The sequence below is a fragment of the Acomys russatus genome, chromosome 29 (genome assembly GCF_903995435.1).
Source record: "Acomys russatus chromosome 29, mAcoRus1.1, whole genome shotgun sequence".
Classification (NCBI taxonomy): Eukaryota; Metazoa; Chordata; class Mammalia; order Rodentia; family Muridae; genus Acomys; species Acomys russatus.
In genome coordinates, this window is record NC_067165.1 from 8,239,171 (window position 1) to 8,255,719 (window position 16,549).

At 38.2% G+C, this 16,549-nt stretch overlaps 1 protein-coding gene across 1 annotated transcript in view; it reads left to right on the top strand.

The window, feature by feature from the left end:
* Faf1 (Fas associated factor 1) overlaps window positions 1-16,549 on the top strand; it is a 296,484-nt gene that overhangs the window by 125,647 nt on the left and 154,288 nt on the right. The window contains exon 8 of the mRNA XM_051171269.1: window positions 6,401-6,487. Within this exon, the coding sequence (XP_051027226.1) occupies window positions 6,401-6,487 (87 nt within the window). The remainder of the gene's footprint in view (window positions 1-6,400; window positions 6,488-16,549) is intronic.

Consider the following 16,549-nt stretch of genomic DNA (forward strand, 5'->3'; position numbering starts at 1 on the left):
GCCCCCAGAGTGTTCAGCACACTGCGATGCACAGGGCCCTGGAATATGCATCTCTAATTTCTTCCAGCTGACATCACTACTGCTTTAAGGACTGCTGTTGTAGTAAAATCATTGACTTCTTCTATTTATTAGATCATTATTTGAGACTTTACAATTTCTCTAAATTTTTCCTTTATCCACCACTAAGTTAATATTTAGCCTTTTAAAAACATTTTTGATGTTCAGCCTATTTTCTCATCTATTACAGACTTTGATTTCTCTTTCAAATTATGCTTTGAGAGCTGGTGATGTAGCTCAGTTTGTAAAGTGATAGCATGACATGCATGAAGCCATGGATTACTGTTTCCTTAGCACACTTCAGCCTGGCGCAGTGGTGTATGCCTGGTAATGGAGGCAGGAGAATCAGAGTGTTTGAAGTCATCCTGCTCTGCACAGCGAATTCAAGTCCGGTTAGAGAAACCAAAAGTTAAGAAAATATAGACTTAACTTTTAAGTAGGATATAAGCTATTTACTTAAATCCACAACTTAGGTTAGTTTGCTTTAAATATGTGTAGCTTTTGCAATTTTTATAGTATTTTTATTCTCATCAAAGTTTCAGTATAATTATGAGTTTTCTAGTGGAAATGCTTAATCCACTTTCATGGTGGCCACATTCCATTTACAATTGTATGTTATTGAACTAGATTCTATACTTGATTCACTTTATTATCACCATCCCAATAATCCTGTAAAATGCTGGCTGCCCTGTCTCGATAGGGAAGAAGCAAAATACATTTTCTAAGCGTGGTGAAAACAGAATGAAGGTGCAGTTGTTAGAATCAAAAGATGTTAAAGTGCAGGATACAGTTGGTTCAGATCCTGCTTGAAAAGCACTCGAATTTTATAGGTCTCTGCATTGTTTTCTGGAAAGATGGTATTTGAGAAAAAGAAATTCTTGAGTTACTGTTTTTATGAGGAGAAAATTGCTTGGTCTTTTAATGGTTAATGAGAAGAAGTAATAGTTAAACACTTGGAGCATTGATTTCTGATTTGAATTCTCTCACACAGGCCAGCCCTGGGGGAAGGGGAAAGCTTGCTAATTAACATTTGATTACTGATGCCACCTTCTCATTCCCCTTGCACCATCCGGTTTCAGACGTTTCCCCCTGGCCCCCCCTGTTGAGGGAGGATTTTTATTCGGGTTCAACTTGCATCTTAGAAAAACAAATCCATGTACAACTGCAGTGCATGTACAATATGTTAAAAAGAAGAAAAGGAAAGGCATTAAATATGTGTTCAAAGTATGTGTTCAAAGCCCGTTCTGAATCAGAAATGGTTGGTTTCTTAACTACACAAGCCATTCAGAGCACCAGGGATTGCCAGGAAACTGGAACTCAGCCTGGTCTGTGTGCCTTGTTTTGATTTAAACAGAACATTGCAAACACTTACTTGTTCCACCCAGTTGCAGCTCATAGTTTGATATATTTCAAATTTGGATAAGCTGAGGTCTAATATCTCCAGAGGCCTTTTTTTCTTGTTAAGGCGGCGGAAAAATCACAATGATGCCTGTTGTTTCACGATACTTTCTAAAAGACAATGTGCACTGGTACCATAAATCAGAAAATCCAGAACCAGCTAAAAGCTATTTTGAACTCCTATCAGTTAAATATATTTTCCTACATTAAAATGTTTAATGAATACAAACTAATGGGCCCAATTTCAATGATTCTAAAACATTGTAACTGTTAAGACATAGATAGCAATGTTCTGGCCAGAGTCTCACTGATGACACAGTTGGCGGAATAGTTAATTCAGAAACCACTGTGACAGGCATTATTTTAACAGTAGATTTTATGAGGGGAAATATTAATTATGTTTTTATTAAGGTATAAGAAAAGAATAGACTCAGAAATGTATTTATCCAGGAAAAACTTGATTTTAAATGCTTTTATATCTTTCTCACCTGAAATTATTTTCATTTTCCTCTTTGGTGTCTGATATATACACTCTACTGCTATTAACTTAGAAAATTAAGACTAGAGCCTTAATATTTGTAATCTCCCTCATTATGTCTTTGTTTAGCATGTATCTAGCTCTTCTTTTTTGCAGCCAGGATTAACTGCAATACTGTCATGAAATCATAGGACTTTATAGCACTGAAAAGCAAAGATGCTGCTGCTTTGTTCTCTTCTCAGGCTGAGTGTACTAAGTATCAGAAAGGCTCTGCCAATGCGCCCACCAGTAATAGCTGTGGCATTAGAGCTAGAACTCTGGCTCTGCTTCTTTTACACCACAACACATACCCAGACGGCATATAATATTACCTGAGAAAAGTTTTGACAGTTTCATCAGTATTTTTAGGCTTTATAGACCTTTAGTTTGCATTTGGAATAACTAAGAACACTTCCTTTGAGTTTAATCTTACTTGAATCTAAATTTTAAAATTTACTATTTAGTTGGGTAACTTTCCTAAGAATTTTTCCTTTACGAAATTACAATGAAATTTTACTCAAAGAGAAGTTGTTAGAAATTTTAAGTGAATTTAAAGTGAAGCTGGGAAAGATGAGTTCCTATGACTTTACTGAGCATGCCGTGATAAGGTGATTCTTCCGCCTATGCTGTTTCATATGAAAACATCCATAAATACTATAGAACTATGAATTTTGAAATAGAGATAATTAACATTTTAAAATTTAGTTGTTGTATGTACAGACACATCAGCAATGAATGTAACTAATAAATCAGAACTGTATTCTGCCCTTTTTCAAGTCATTCTGGTGTGGTGTGTGTGTGTGTGTGTGTGTGTGTAATGTGTGTGTGTGTGTGTGTGTGTAATGTGTACGTGTGTGCGTGTGTGTGTGTAATGTGTATGTGTGTGTGTGTGTCTGTGTGTGTAATGTGTACGTGTGTGTAATGTGTACGTGTGTGTACGTGTGTGTGTGTAATGTGTACGTGTACTCATATACGCATATCTGAAGCTGTGAAGAAAAATTGTCTTAAGAAAAATCTAGAAAGCAAACTCCAGAAAAAGAATTGTGTTAGTCTAGAACTCTAATTCAAATATAGTATGTTTAGCTGGCAACCAAAGTATTTATTATATTCCTTCAGAACTCAATGAAACATTTGCATGGGTTAACAACCTAAAATCTCACACATTTAGAGCTTAACAGAAAGCAAGATTGAAAAGATTCTGAAGGTTCAACGTGATTTTGAGTCAGTGCTTATCAGCGAAAATGTGCAAGACCCCCCTCCCCCCAAAAAAGTCTCAGGAAACTGTAGCCAGTGAAAGTGTCATGTGTTCTTACGTAACTGGAATTTCAGTCTCTAAAGATGAAACTGCATCAGAAATGGGACTGTAGTATCAGCTGAGCGCGTCAGCTGCAGCAGGCCAGCCTCTGTTCATTCTGCCTTTCTCACAGCTGTTCCCCTTCTCCTCTCTTCATGTTTCTCACTCAATCTTTTTCTGCTTTTCCCCTCCACTTTCTTTTCCTGTTCTCTGCAACATCTCTATCCCCTACTCCTTTGCCCTGCCTCCCCCTGCTTCCCTTTAGTCTCCCTCCTCCCATAGGAGAGCTATGTGTCTTTTTTCATAGGAACTGCAAATTCATCTGCATCATCTTATACACAGCTGTGTTTTTGTCATTCAAGTTCCTCAAAGACTACTTAAAAAAAAAAAAAAAACTTCACATTTGCTTTGTGTACTTTTAAATTTTTCCCTCACTAAACAATTGTGATGTAAAATGTTAATTCAGTAACTCATCAGTAAAGGTGATGGAATTTTTATCTCTTTCATTAAACTCATTATTTTGGTGATTCTGTTACAACTTTGCTTTATAATGGTGAAAGTCTGCCTGTGGTTACAGCATGGGCTTAACTTTGAAAAGCCAACTTGTTTTCACTTAAATTGCTGTTTAGTGATTGATTTGGCATAATATTTCTTTTGTCATAATTTCAGTACTTTATGAATTAATTTAGCCTTTGCATTGGAACAATCAAACATTAGCTTAATATGCTTTACATGGTGCTCTCGCAGCTGAGTTCTTTCTGCATTAACTAGTTTATTCTATGACAAGTTGCTTAACAGATGTCATTCTGGGAAGGACAATGAAGCCAAATGCTTGTGCAATGGCTAACATTACTCTAACTTTGATCACTTTTGTTCAGCACATCAGTCTGGCATTGTGCTTTATACCAACACAGCGCTATAGCCAGAACATGCTTTCCAGGCTTACAATAGCAGAGGAATGTCATTCAACTCAGTTCAGTTATATATAAATTAATGAAACAAAAAATACTGTTCATTTCATAATATCATTCATCATACTTTAGAATTAAAGTAGAATTTAAAGAATTTCACTCCAAAGTTATTTGTTTATGCACTCCTCATGTTTGTCCAAGTTTCCAACACTGGAGTAACCTCTCCACCTTCCAAACGAATGCGTGTGCGCATACGCACACACGCGCGCGCGCGCACACACACACACACACACACACACACACACACACTCTCTCTCTCTCTCTCTCTCTCTCTCAGTTTTTCTGATTGTGGTAAAAAATAGCTGATGATCTCTGGTGTATCTTGGCACTCAAATGTAAGCTTAAGGGAAGAAATTTTTTTTCTTGAAGTGTAAGGATTCCTCATGCATTCTTTTCTCTTTTCTTTTATGAATATAATGCTTTGGATTGCTGAAGCACCTTTGTCTCCCAGAGCACTAATGGTTAACTGTGATGAAATAGACTCAACTAGTGAGTCCTTCAAGGCTGCTCAGTTGCCTTTGGCTAAGTTGTTGAATTGGTAAGGACCGATCAAAATTTCCAAAGTTGATGTGATGACTAGATGCAAAATATTGCGTGGTAGCCTGAGCATTGCTAAGACACTCCGGAAAAAAGCTGCTGTTTAAATTGAGTGGGGGATCAAGCCATATCCCAAGCTCCTCAGATTTCAGCCCCCAAAGGTGTACATTAGAGATAAAAGTGGATTGAGTTCCATGTTTTGTTGCCTTAGTGTGTGCATATCTCTGTTTCACTGGAAAGATAACTTCGATATGTTTGTGAATAATAAGGAATAATAAGAAAGCAAAATGTTGTACCTGGACAGCATGGTACTTAGGGTTCTACATCTTAGAAGCATGAGTTAGTGCTGCTTGTGGAGCAGCCATATTAAAACTTAACTATAGAAGAAGATACATGTCACATCTCAAAATTCATCCAAATGTTAAGAAGTACACTAAACTGAAGAACTAGTTAAGATGGCTACCTCTTCATTATTACAGTTAACTATTTTAATTGTAAACAAAGAAGGAAATAGAATTTCTATATGCTTTTTAGGGGGGAAAAACCCTAAGAAATTAAAGAAAGGTGTGGCCCCCTGTGGGTGGGATGGGGTGTGGGTTGGTGGCTTTGCAGAGTTCTATATTTTCTAAGCTGGCTCTTCACTGTGTACAGTGGGGCACTGGAACTGTAGGTGTGGGCCACCACCCTCAGCAAGATAAGATCTTTCTTAAGTCTCTGGATAGCAGATAATTGAACGCTACACAACCTTGTTATTTGACTTGACTTTTCTCTTTTTAAAGTGAAAGGTATAATAAAGCTGCTGTTAGGCTCGTCTTGAGACAGGGTCTCACTAAGTAGTTCTGGCCGTCCTAGAACTCATTATGTAGCACTTATTTTTTCTTTAGGAGAGCCTAAAATATTATGTCAATGGAGACCTTAGATTAGTTTTTAATTTGGGATTATTTCAAAGAAACCACAAAACTTTTTTTTTTTTTATTGTTTATGCCTTTGAAACTAAAACACGAAGTAACTTCAGTCCCTCACTGCACTTCAACCAAGATTCACCTCTTTCGTGGAAACTTGGCATTTACTTTTGGTTGAATCACTAAGTTTTAAAATTAAATTACTTATAAACATGTGTAAATGTAGTCAGCTCTCAGTGAGCCATTACCTCAAGTTTCTAAACTGAAGAGATACTTGAAGTCAGCCAGTGATCAACAACAGTCATGCCGAGTCTGCAGAGACGACTCAGCGCTTAAGCGTATATGCTGTTCCTGAAGAGAAGCTGAGTTCAGTTCTTAGCACCCACGGGGGGTGGCTGACAGCCACCTGTGACTCCGGCTCCTGAGTGTGCCCATGAACATTTCTATATACCTGTACAAACAGGCGCACACTGAAAACATCAGTCTTGAGAGGAAGTTACTACCTGAAATATTATTTCACGTAGCCTTTACTGGAATTCTGCTCTTGAATTTATGGTATTTTTTAACTTTTGTAATTTTTAAAAAACTTGTATTAGCTCTAAATTGTTGTTTTAAAGCTAAGAGAAAATATGAATTAGTGTTTTGTCTTAAATAAATGAACTAAAGCTGTCATTATAAAATAATGTCAAAATCCTATTTTAATTCTGTTGCTTCCTTTTTATAGGTAAAGAGAAATGTGTATGACCTTACAAGCATACCTGTTCGACATCAGTTATGGGAGGGCTGGCCGCCGTCGGCTACTGATGATTCAGTAAGTTACAACCATTTTACAGCTTTCTTTTGCACTATAATTGATTTTTATAAGTAGAATCAAATACTTTGAGTTTTCCATTAGCAGAACTTTTTATTTACATCAAGCCATGTCAGTTTTTTTAAAAAAAATTGAATCAATTGGAACACATTTGCAGAACAAATGTCCATAAGCTGAGCACATTGACATTATGCTGTAGTTGTGTATGTCAGTGTCAGCACTTGACTTAAACTTTTGCTGAGGAGAACATATTGGGTTATTATTAATAAGATGTTCAAAGTAAAGAAAAAATTTCCTAAGTTATAGATATTTCAAAATTAAACTGAAAACATATATGTGTGTGTGTGTATCAGTGGTCTGGTAGTTTAAAAATGATTATATTTTACAGTTGATGTAATTATCTTTAGTCACTACCATAAAAAAAAATCAACAAAATATTAGCTTGTCATCTTTCAGTAATAATGATTTATAAGTACTTTATTATATATAAATTATCTCTATCTCTGCTATTTCCCCAATTAACTCTTTTTCAAAAGAATAACTTTTTTAAAAAAAGATTTATTTATTTATTATTATGTATACAGTGCTCTGCCTGCATGTACACCTGCAGGCCAGAAGAGGACATCAGATCACATTATAGATGGTTGTGAGCCACCATGTAGTTGCTGGGAATTGAACTCAGGACCTCTGGAAGAGCAGACCACGCTCTTAACCACTGAGCCATCTCTCCAGCCCCAAAAGAATAACTTTTATCCTCTTATGAATCCCACTGACTTGAAGTTTTGGCCCTTCTTCTCATATTTACTTATCTGTTCTTAACAGCTAACTATCTTGTTTTGTGGTTGGTTTTGTTGTTGTACGTTTGAAATGTTTTTCTTTCTTTCTTTGAGAATTTTATACAGTATATTGGCATCTGCTTTGTGATTGCTAACTCTCTCTAAACATGAGGCCTGTACTGGTGTGTGGTTGATAAACCCATTATCACTCCATTGAAGAAAAGTGATTTTTCCTCTCCGAGCAGCTCTTGATTGCAAATAACTTCTTAGCTAGAGGTGGGAGTTTGTGCCCATTTTGCTTCACAGTACTGGGATTTTGTCTGACTTAAATTTACTCGCCAAGTAATACTCCAGTCTCTGTGAGCTGGTGTTTGCATCCACCCTCTTGTATCTGTGACTGTTTCCTTGAGACTGTCTGTCATTTGGGGCTCATGGAATCATTGTACCCCCTCTTCATAGATTCCTGAGCCTTGAGGATAGGGGTGTGATACAGGCATCCGCTTTAGGGCCAGGTGCTCTGAAGTCTCTCATTCTCTGCACATTGTCCAGTTGTGAGTCTCTATTGATTACCGTCTACCCCAAGAGGATGCTTCTCTGATGAGGTCTGAGTGATGCACTGACCTATGGCTATAGCAATATTTCATTAGGAATCAATCGCCTTTTATTTTTGTTTTATGTGTATGCTTCTGTTGGTGGTGGAGGACAGAAGAGGGGGTCAAATCCTCTGGAGCTGGATTTACAAGTGGTCGTAAGCCCCTCAGTATAGGTGCTGGGAACTGAACTCAGGGACTCTAGAAAAGCAGCGTGTGCTGTTAACCTCTAAGCTATCTCTCCAGTCCATGAACATTTCAAATTGCAAATGGGAGGGTTTTTCAGGAATTCTAATTTAAATCTATTTTTAAAAAATAGATAATGCCCCCCCCCCAAAAAAAAAAAAAAAAAAAGTTCGAGGACTTTGTAAACATTGTATAATACCAAATAATGATTGTAGCTAAGAAATGAAATAGCTTTTCTTATTTTTGTAATAAACACTATGCCTGCTTGGACAGTTAATGTTCTTCCATTTAACATTTTAAAACAAATTATTTTTGAAAGACAGGATAATTATTTTTTAAATTAAGTTTTTGCTTCTCTTTCTTATAATTTATTTAATGTGCATTGGTGTGAGGATGTCAAATCCCTTGGAACTGGAATTACAGACAGCTGTGAGCTGCCATGTGGGTGCTGGGAATTGAATCCAGGTCTTTTGGAAGAGCAGACAGTGTTTTTAACCACTGAGCCATCTCTCCAGCCCCCAAGACAGGATAATTTTAAGATAGTTTATTTATGAAGATGCTATTTGAGTCTAGTTACATTATAAACTATGTGCCTTTGGAGAAATGCTTTGTGAGTTTCAAAATTTTTTAAATAATCAGAGAGCACTACTATTCTTTGCTAGCACTTGTATTATAGTATATCTGGAATTATTGGTCGGTTGGCCACTGCCAAAAACAAGCTGTAATCGCTTGCTTTAGTGTTTTTTATTTGATTTTTTTTTTTCCCCTTTCCTTTTCTTTTCGGTTAGGTTCTAAGAAGACATGAAAAAGTAGAAATGTTCTTACTGCTGTCTGAAACTTATTATAAGACATAAAAACCATCATTAGAAGTAGATAATTTAAGATCTGAGCATATCACTGCAATTCTTTAAGTTTCAGTCACTTTCCACTACAGGGTTTCTCTGTGTAGCCTTGGCTGTTCTGAACTCTCTTTGTAAACTAGGCTGGCCTCAAACTCACAGAGATTCATTTACCTCCACCTCCCATAGTGCTGGGACTAAAGGCGTAGACCACCACGCCTGCCTTACACCATTTCAAATAAAATTAATGGTAGCATATTTATATTGTGTGGCTTTCAGTAGACAGTAAAAAAATCAGTCAGCATTGTACTTAAAATAACTCATGTGTAATAAGCAAGAATCAACTGATTAAAGCATATGAAAAGGTACCTGGGGTTTGCCACAAAATTCCCTGCGGGATGAGGAATGCTTGAAGATAGTCAGTACAGATTATCCATCTATTGAGCAGTACTGGGTCTGAGTGACATGCGTGGTTTATAGGTTGGAAGGTCACTGCAACTTAAAGGCATTAATAACTAGTTGAAATACCATAAAGGTAGGAAATGTCTTAGAATCAAGACTCCATAGGCGTCAGAGTAAATTTACAAGTTCTGAGTTTAGAAAAAATATTTTGACCCCACACTTATACAAACCATGAAATAAGCTGATAAGTTACAAACTTCTAAGTAACAGGAAAATTAAACAAAGTAGGACCTATTCCACTGCACTAAAGCACCTTATACAAGCTGCATCCTACCTAACTCATGGAATTAGTTTGATACAGTCTTTCAGGAGATCCATGTTTTAATATTTGTATAAGATTTTACTTTTTGTAATTTCATGATTTTAGGAAAGTAATCAGGTTAAGCTGATGGTAACCAGAAGTGTAACACTGCCTGGTGCTGTGTCTGTCACAGCAAGCGTGAGAGGGAGTCCCCATCAAGCTTCATCCTCGTGCCTCATTATTCATATTTGCACCTTTTCCCAGGACCTGTGAAGTGGTGCCTGTCCACACTTCCCCAAAGCAAATGTTGCCACATTGGCAGGATATGCCTTGAGCTGCGTGATTTGACACAACAAAGATGTTTAGGGCCAGGCAGCTTCTAACTGGTGCCTCTGCAGATCTGCTAGCTTCACTGTCTGAGTTCAGGCCAAGCAAGTCATAACTGTGGTCTTCCGAGAGAGTCTAGCCAAATAAATGTCAGAAACTTTTGTTTCATGAGGATATAAAAACATGTAAAGCTCGTGCTTTGCAAGTAATCTATATTGTTGCAGGTGGTGTTGTTTTTATGCTTGCTCAAAACACTCAAGTGGAGGCATCTGCTGCAAAACAAAACAGTCCTCACAGCTTAGGGCACGAATTGGGGACAGCTGAGAAGTGTCAGCTGTGTAAACAGTCTGAAATGTGTTACCAACAAAAATATAATTAATTTCTTTCCAGGATAGTGTGCCATAACTTAATATGTAGGGTGGCTTAACATTTCAGTGACAGCACCTGAAAACCTGCTTCTCACTGCCCGGCTAGAAGGTGGATCACAGAGGTCACTAAAAGTGAATTCAGTTTACACTTTTGCTGCTCAGTAGCAGTTTTTCTGTGGCTTTGACTATTCACAGACCTTCATGAATTTATGGGAATACTACATACCAAGAAACTAATCAGCTTTGGGCGGTGAGGAATGTCATGAACTTAAATGATAGTAAATTGAGTTGACATTTAAATGAATGATGTTGCGGCATGAAGTGCCTTTTCTCTTGAGGAAGGCAGGAAAGCGTTATTTTATAATACTTGCTTTATGTTTTTAAACTGCATGGAAAATGCTTGGTAGTAACAAAGAAAATGTTTTCTTCAGTATAGTTGTCATTAATTTTTTGGCTTAGAAAACAGGACAAAGGAATGGACTTTGTACAAATGAATTCTTATATTGTCTTAAAGGATATTATAACCTGATAGATTTGAGTATTCTGCTATTTTCCAGCTGCAAAGTGAAGCCAGCAATCTCTGAAAACACCGTTGTAGTCTCTTCAGACTTAAAAACATTTTCTTGCATATAGCTATATACTAACAGGACAGGAGATCCTGTAAACTGTCAACTTTTTTAGCTCCCTTTGAACTCTTTCATCAGGGAAATAGGTATCCAAAGCCACCACAGTAGGGGATGTTTTCATGCTATGATAGTTTGGCTGTGAGAACAAGGAGTTTCAGGGAGGTGAAATCTCATCTTGCATGTTAGCCTGGACACCCTTGGCTTCCAGAAAGTAGAACTAAGTTTAACATTACCAATGTTATTATAAAGCAATTTGAATATATGGTCATTTTAAGTAATGCTTTTAAAGCAGAAAAATCATGCAGATGTAATACTTGATTTTATTACGTTTCTTATTTCCCTTTTTCTTTTCAGATTACCAGTGATCCTCAATAGTTCTGTCATTAACTAAAGCATGTAATTGAGAAATTAAAATTTAGAATCAGAAGTCAGAGGGCATGCATGTATTAGGCAACAGGAAACAGCTTAAGTATTTTTATATCAGTAATGCAAGGTTACCCCAGCAAATACGGTGCACAATGGCATCTCTATAAAAATAAAAGAAAATACTCTCACACACACACACTCTTCACACACCCTTTTTATAATTTATAACTGTGAATGGGGAATGCCCCCTGCTTTGATTTTTCTGGTGGAGACCATTTCTTCTGTGATTTCTTCCTAATGCATTGTAGTAAACAGGTATCAAGTTAAAGCCATTTTCCTGACCGGTGCCCTTGCCCCTACAGAAGCTACTGTTCCATTGCAGACTCCCACAGCTACCAAAAAATTATACATTGACATTATCAACTAAGTAAATTTGAAAGCTTCTGTGCAGCTAATATTTCAAAAGTATATCATGGAATGATATCCAGTTTGTTTTATTTATCTTCAACAACAATCCAGTATCTTCTTTTTATGTACAGATTTTTATGCTGGCATTCAGAATCCTTCATTCTTTGGTCTCAAAACATTCCAGGTTCATTTTTCCATGTAGGCCAAGATTGAATGATATGAGAGACAGGTGGGGAGGAAGGATAAATTAATGAATCAGAACACAAATGAGCAAACCAGTCTGAGTTGACTGGATTTCAACATTGCTAGTATTTGGATAAATTGCATAAGCTAACTTGTTATCTACGAAATGATGGCATGTTCACACCTTTGAGAATCTATTGTGAACATTCAGTGGTTTAGGTCACATAATATGAAGGTGCCGATTTGCTTGTTTTATTTAGGATCTCTGCAGCCCAGTCTTGCTTTGACTCTGTGACCACACTGCTTCAGCCTCCAGAATACTGGGAATGTGGGTGGGTGGGTGGGGGGCTGTTTCACCACACCCTAGCACGGCTCTGTCACTTTTGTAGGACAGACTTGTTACGTATATTTACCTGAGGACACACGTGATACAATGCAGAGATTGGTAATTAGGATTGTGAGCCCAAATCATACTCAGCATCTGTCTGTTCTTGTCATTAATGATTTAGTGGGACACATTCATGCTGTTTATTTATACCCTGTTTGTGTTACTTTCCCACTATGGTGGCATGGCTGTAGTTGCAATGAAAACCTCCAGGCCCACAGAACCTGAAATATCTACTATAAGACACTTGACAGTTTTCAATCTCTGGTGTAATGTCTGGCATTTAGTAGGCATTCAACAAACATTAACTCCTTTTCCCTTGAGTAAACGTCTTTATATCACTTAACACATCAGGTTCAGAAGCATTCTTTGAGTAGCTTCAAGGTCATCTTATGCTGTTGAAATTACTTTGTTAACCTGTCTTAGGGCAGCTGGATTTGGGAAATCTTTGAACATTTTCATTGGCTTTTTCTTTATTTGGCAAAGTCATGGATAATGTTGCTTCTGGATGGTAGTGAGACTCAGTAGCTTTGGGAGTTCATTGCCCCTGTCAACATGGAGAGTCTTTTCCAAATAACACAGGCAAAAACTAAACAGAAGAAAGAAAAATTTGAAAGCAGTTTAAAGAAAGTTTGTCTTTAAAAGGCAAGAAAAGTTGTGAAGTTGTGGAAAGGACTCTTGTGTGCAGCGTAGAGTAGGAAGTCAGCATGGTGAGCACACTCAGGGAATATTTATTCAGCAAGCAGAAGGGAGGGTACATAGATCCCAGCCCCCAAAAGGGACTTTATAAGCACCGAGAAAAAAGTCTATGAGTCTTCATTTCAGTTTATTAACATTTCAGGTCTACTAGTGTTGCTTCTGCCCAGTTATATCTGCTCTGAGAACTTTCTTCCTTGTGTAAACAGATAGAATGATGAAATACAAAACAACTGTTTTTTGCGCTGTTTTGTTCTGTTTGAGATAGGGTCTTGCTGTGCAGGTTGACCTGGGTGTAAGCGTTCATGCCTTTGCACCTCAGCTTCCCAAGTCTGAGATTACAAGGCATTTGCTACTGTCCAGGACTCCAGGTTTCAGACGTTTCATCACAGGCACTTGAAGGCTCTGAGAAAGGAACAGATTGTTCTGTGATAGTTTTGCGTTATTCTTGGAAGAAACTGATGAGCCCCACAGCTAAAGTTTGTCAGAATACCAGCCGAAAAAGTTTGCATAGAGCTTCCCAAATGCCCATCTGCATTCATTGAGTGATGTTCCAGAAGGCTAAGCAAAGAACAGCTGCCAGGGAAAAGCTGATGCCTACCCGCCATTGCTGGATGCCTTGGTGAATACACCTGGCGCTCAGCAGATACCATCAAAAGAGTTACGCCTTATGGAGTGAATAAGCTAGCTCTAAACTGAAGACTACTTGAGAATTTCATTTGTTGAAGCTTAAACTAAAGCTCAAAAGGAGCAAGTTGATAGGTCAATAGTGAAGCATGGTCTAAGATCCAATCAGAAGTTACTAGGCATATGAACAAGGACGGCAGTCTGACCCACAGTCAGGAAGGATGTCAGTTAGAGGACATACGCATAGAAGATATTTTAATAATGAAATCAGCACCTGTGTATGTTAAATAGCTATTATACATGCTATGAATTTGCCCAAGGGTTTTCGTGAAAAATAGAAAGTTAACGAGGAGAAAACAAATATAAAAATAAAATAATACTTCTAGAAATAAACAGTATAATATCGGAAATGAAAATGCCATCACATAGGATGAGTAGCAAGATAGGAACACACAGTGGGACAGCCACTAGGGGAAACAGTGACACATTCTTAGAGAATTAAAAGCCATGCCAACTACATATATTTACCCAAAATGTTGATTTCACAAAGACTTGTATTTGTATGATTGTTAAAGAGCACTTTATACCAGAATAATAGAAAAGGTGTTTGGCTGGGCAGTGGTGGCACACACCTTTAATCCCAGCACTAGGGAGGCAGAGGCAGGCGGATCGCTGTGAGTTCGAGGCCAGCCTGGTCTACAAAGCGAGTCCAGGATGGCCAATGATACACAGAGAAACCCTGTCTCAAAAAACAAAAAACAAAACAAAACAAAACAAACAAAAGAAAAAAGAAAAGAAAAGGTGTTTGAGGGCAAGAACTCACTCATCAAAGATTTCATGATGTAAAGGTACAAACTCATTACAACAACCTTAGGCTAAAAGACAGGTGCGTGTGAAAGTGCCTGGACAGGTGGTCACAGCAGTGGTACCCTACTCTAGTGAGGCTACCTAATGAAATACTTTCCTATGTTTGGCCTAGGCAGTTAGAGGCTAGTGAGGTTGTGAGTAGAGCCAGATTATAGTTCAATTTGGTAGCAAAATTTGGCCTCCTTTCCACATCATTTTGCAAACAATAAAAATGTAAATGAACAGCCAAGCATGGTGGGGTACACATTTAATCCCCGCACTCAGGGGGCAGAGACAGGCAGATCTCTGTTGAGCTTGAGTACAGCCTGCTTTATGTAGTTTCAGTTCAGCCAGGGCTACATAGTGAGACCCTAACTCCAAAACAAAACAAACGCAAAGAAGCAAATGTTACAGGGTTATGAAGGCTTGTTCTAACTTTGTATAAAGCCACCAGGGTCAGGCAGCTTACAGCAGGGTCTTTTTCATTACATGGATTTCCTGAATGGGCCCTGTATGAAGCTATGAAGGCTAAGCCTGGATTTGCATATCATAGTTAGGGCTTCTATTGCTCTGATGAAACACCATGATCAACAATAACATGAAAAGGAAAGGATTTGTTTCCGTTTATAATCTCAGATCACAGACTGTCACTGAGAGAAGTCAGCAGGAAATCAAGGCAGGACCTGAAGCTGAGGCCATAGAGGACCTCTGCTTACTTATAGCACCTGGAACCACCAGCCCAGAGGTGGCACCACCTACAGTAGGCTGGGACCACTCTCATCAATCATCAATTGCCTATAGACCAATTTGGTGGGGTCATTTTCTCAGTTGAGGTTCCCTCTTCCCAAATGACTCTAATTTATATTTAGTTGACAGAAAACTAGCCAGCACATTGCAGTAAAGGCATGAGGGTATTATAAATGCCAGAAATGTGGTATGTCAAGTGAAAATAACCTGCAGATACCAGTTCAAAAGAGAGGTCATGTATGGTGTAGGCAGTAGAGCTATAGGAGGAGTAAGGCTAACTCCAGGTGTTTGAGCGCAGACTGTACCACTTCAATCTTAGGTCCCAGGTATAGGATTGAAGGGTTGGCTGTTTGTCCTCCTGGGTTTATTTTGGTCTAATTTTTTTCCCGTTTTCTCGGTTCTTCCTTTTAAGGTATATTTACTTTGCCATTGTGTCTTGGAAGTATATAACTTGATTTTCTTTAATCCTTGTTCCTATTTTTTAGTTAAATATTTCATTCAATATTCATACATGCATATAATACATTTGGGTACAGTTCCTTCCATTCCCTTCCTTCCAATTCATTATCTCCCCACTGTTCCCCTTCTAACTTCATGTTGTTTCTTACTTCTTAGCCTCTTATCTTAATACCCATTGAGTCCCTTTAGTGCTGCTGTATGTGCATGGTAAAGGGACATCTACCGTTACAGCTTCTGGGTTCACATTCCTGAAGAAAACTAACTTTCCCTCTTCCAGCAGCTATCAGTTCCCAAGAGCTCCTAAGATGAGGGGGCGGGGTTCATGAGCTCCATTGTCTGTGCTGGGATCTTGGCTTTCTTGAGCTTGTGCAGGTCTTAAACCTACAGTTGTGCCTTCTGTAAGCTCATCTGTGCAGCTGTGCTCTTACGTCTAGTGAATGCTGGTTTGCTATAGACATCCACTCGCACTTTTGAATAGTGTTGAAGGTTCCAGAGACTGTTTAATACAATTCTGACATTTACAAATTCTGTCTGTCTGTCTGTCTGTCTGTCTGTCTGTCTGTCTGTCTATCTGTCTATCTGTATTTATAATGTGTGTGTGCGTGTGCTTGTGCAGTCAGACATATATGATATAAGAGTGACAGCACATATGTGCCACAATATTTGTGTGGAAGTTAGATAACTTTATTGTCAGTTCCCTCTTTTTTTTTTCCTTTTCTTTTTGGAGACAGGATTTCTCTGTGTAGCCCTGGCTGTCCTGGACTCACTTTGTAGACCATGCTGGCCTCGAACTCACAGAGATCTGCCTGCCTCTGCCTCCTGAGTGTGGTTCTGGGGATGGAACTCTGTTGTCAGGGTTGCATAGTGACCACTCTTACCCACTGAACCATCTTATTGGCTCCCCAATTCCAGTATTTTCATGCAGCTTTG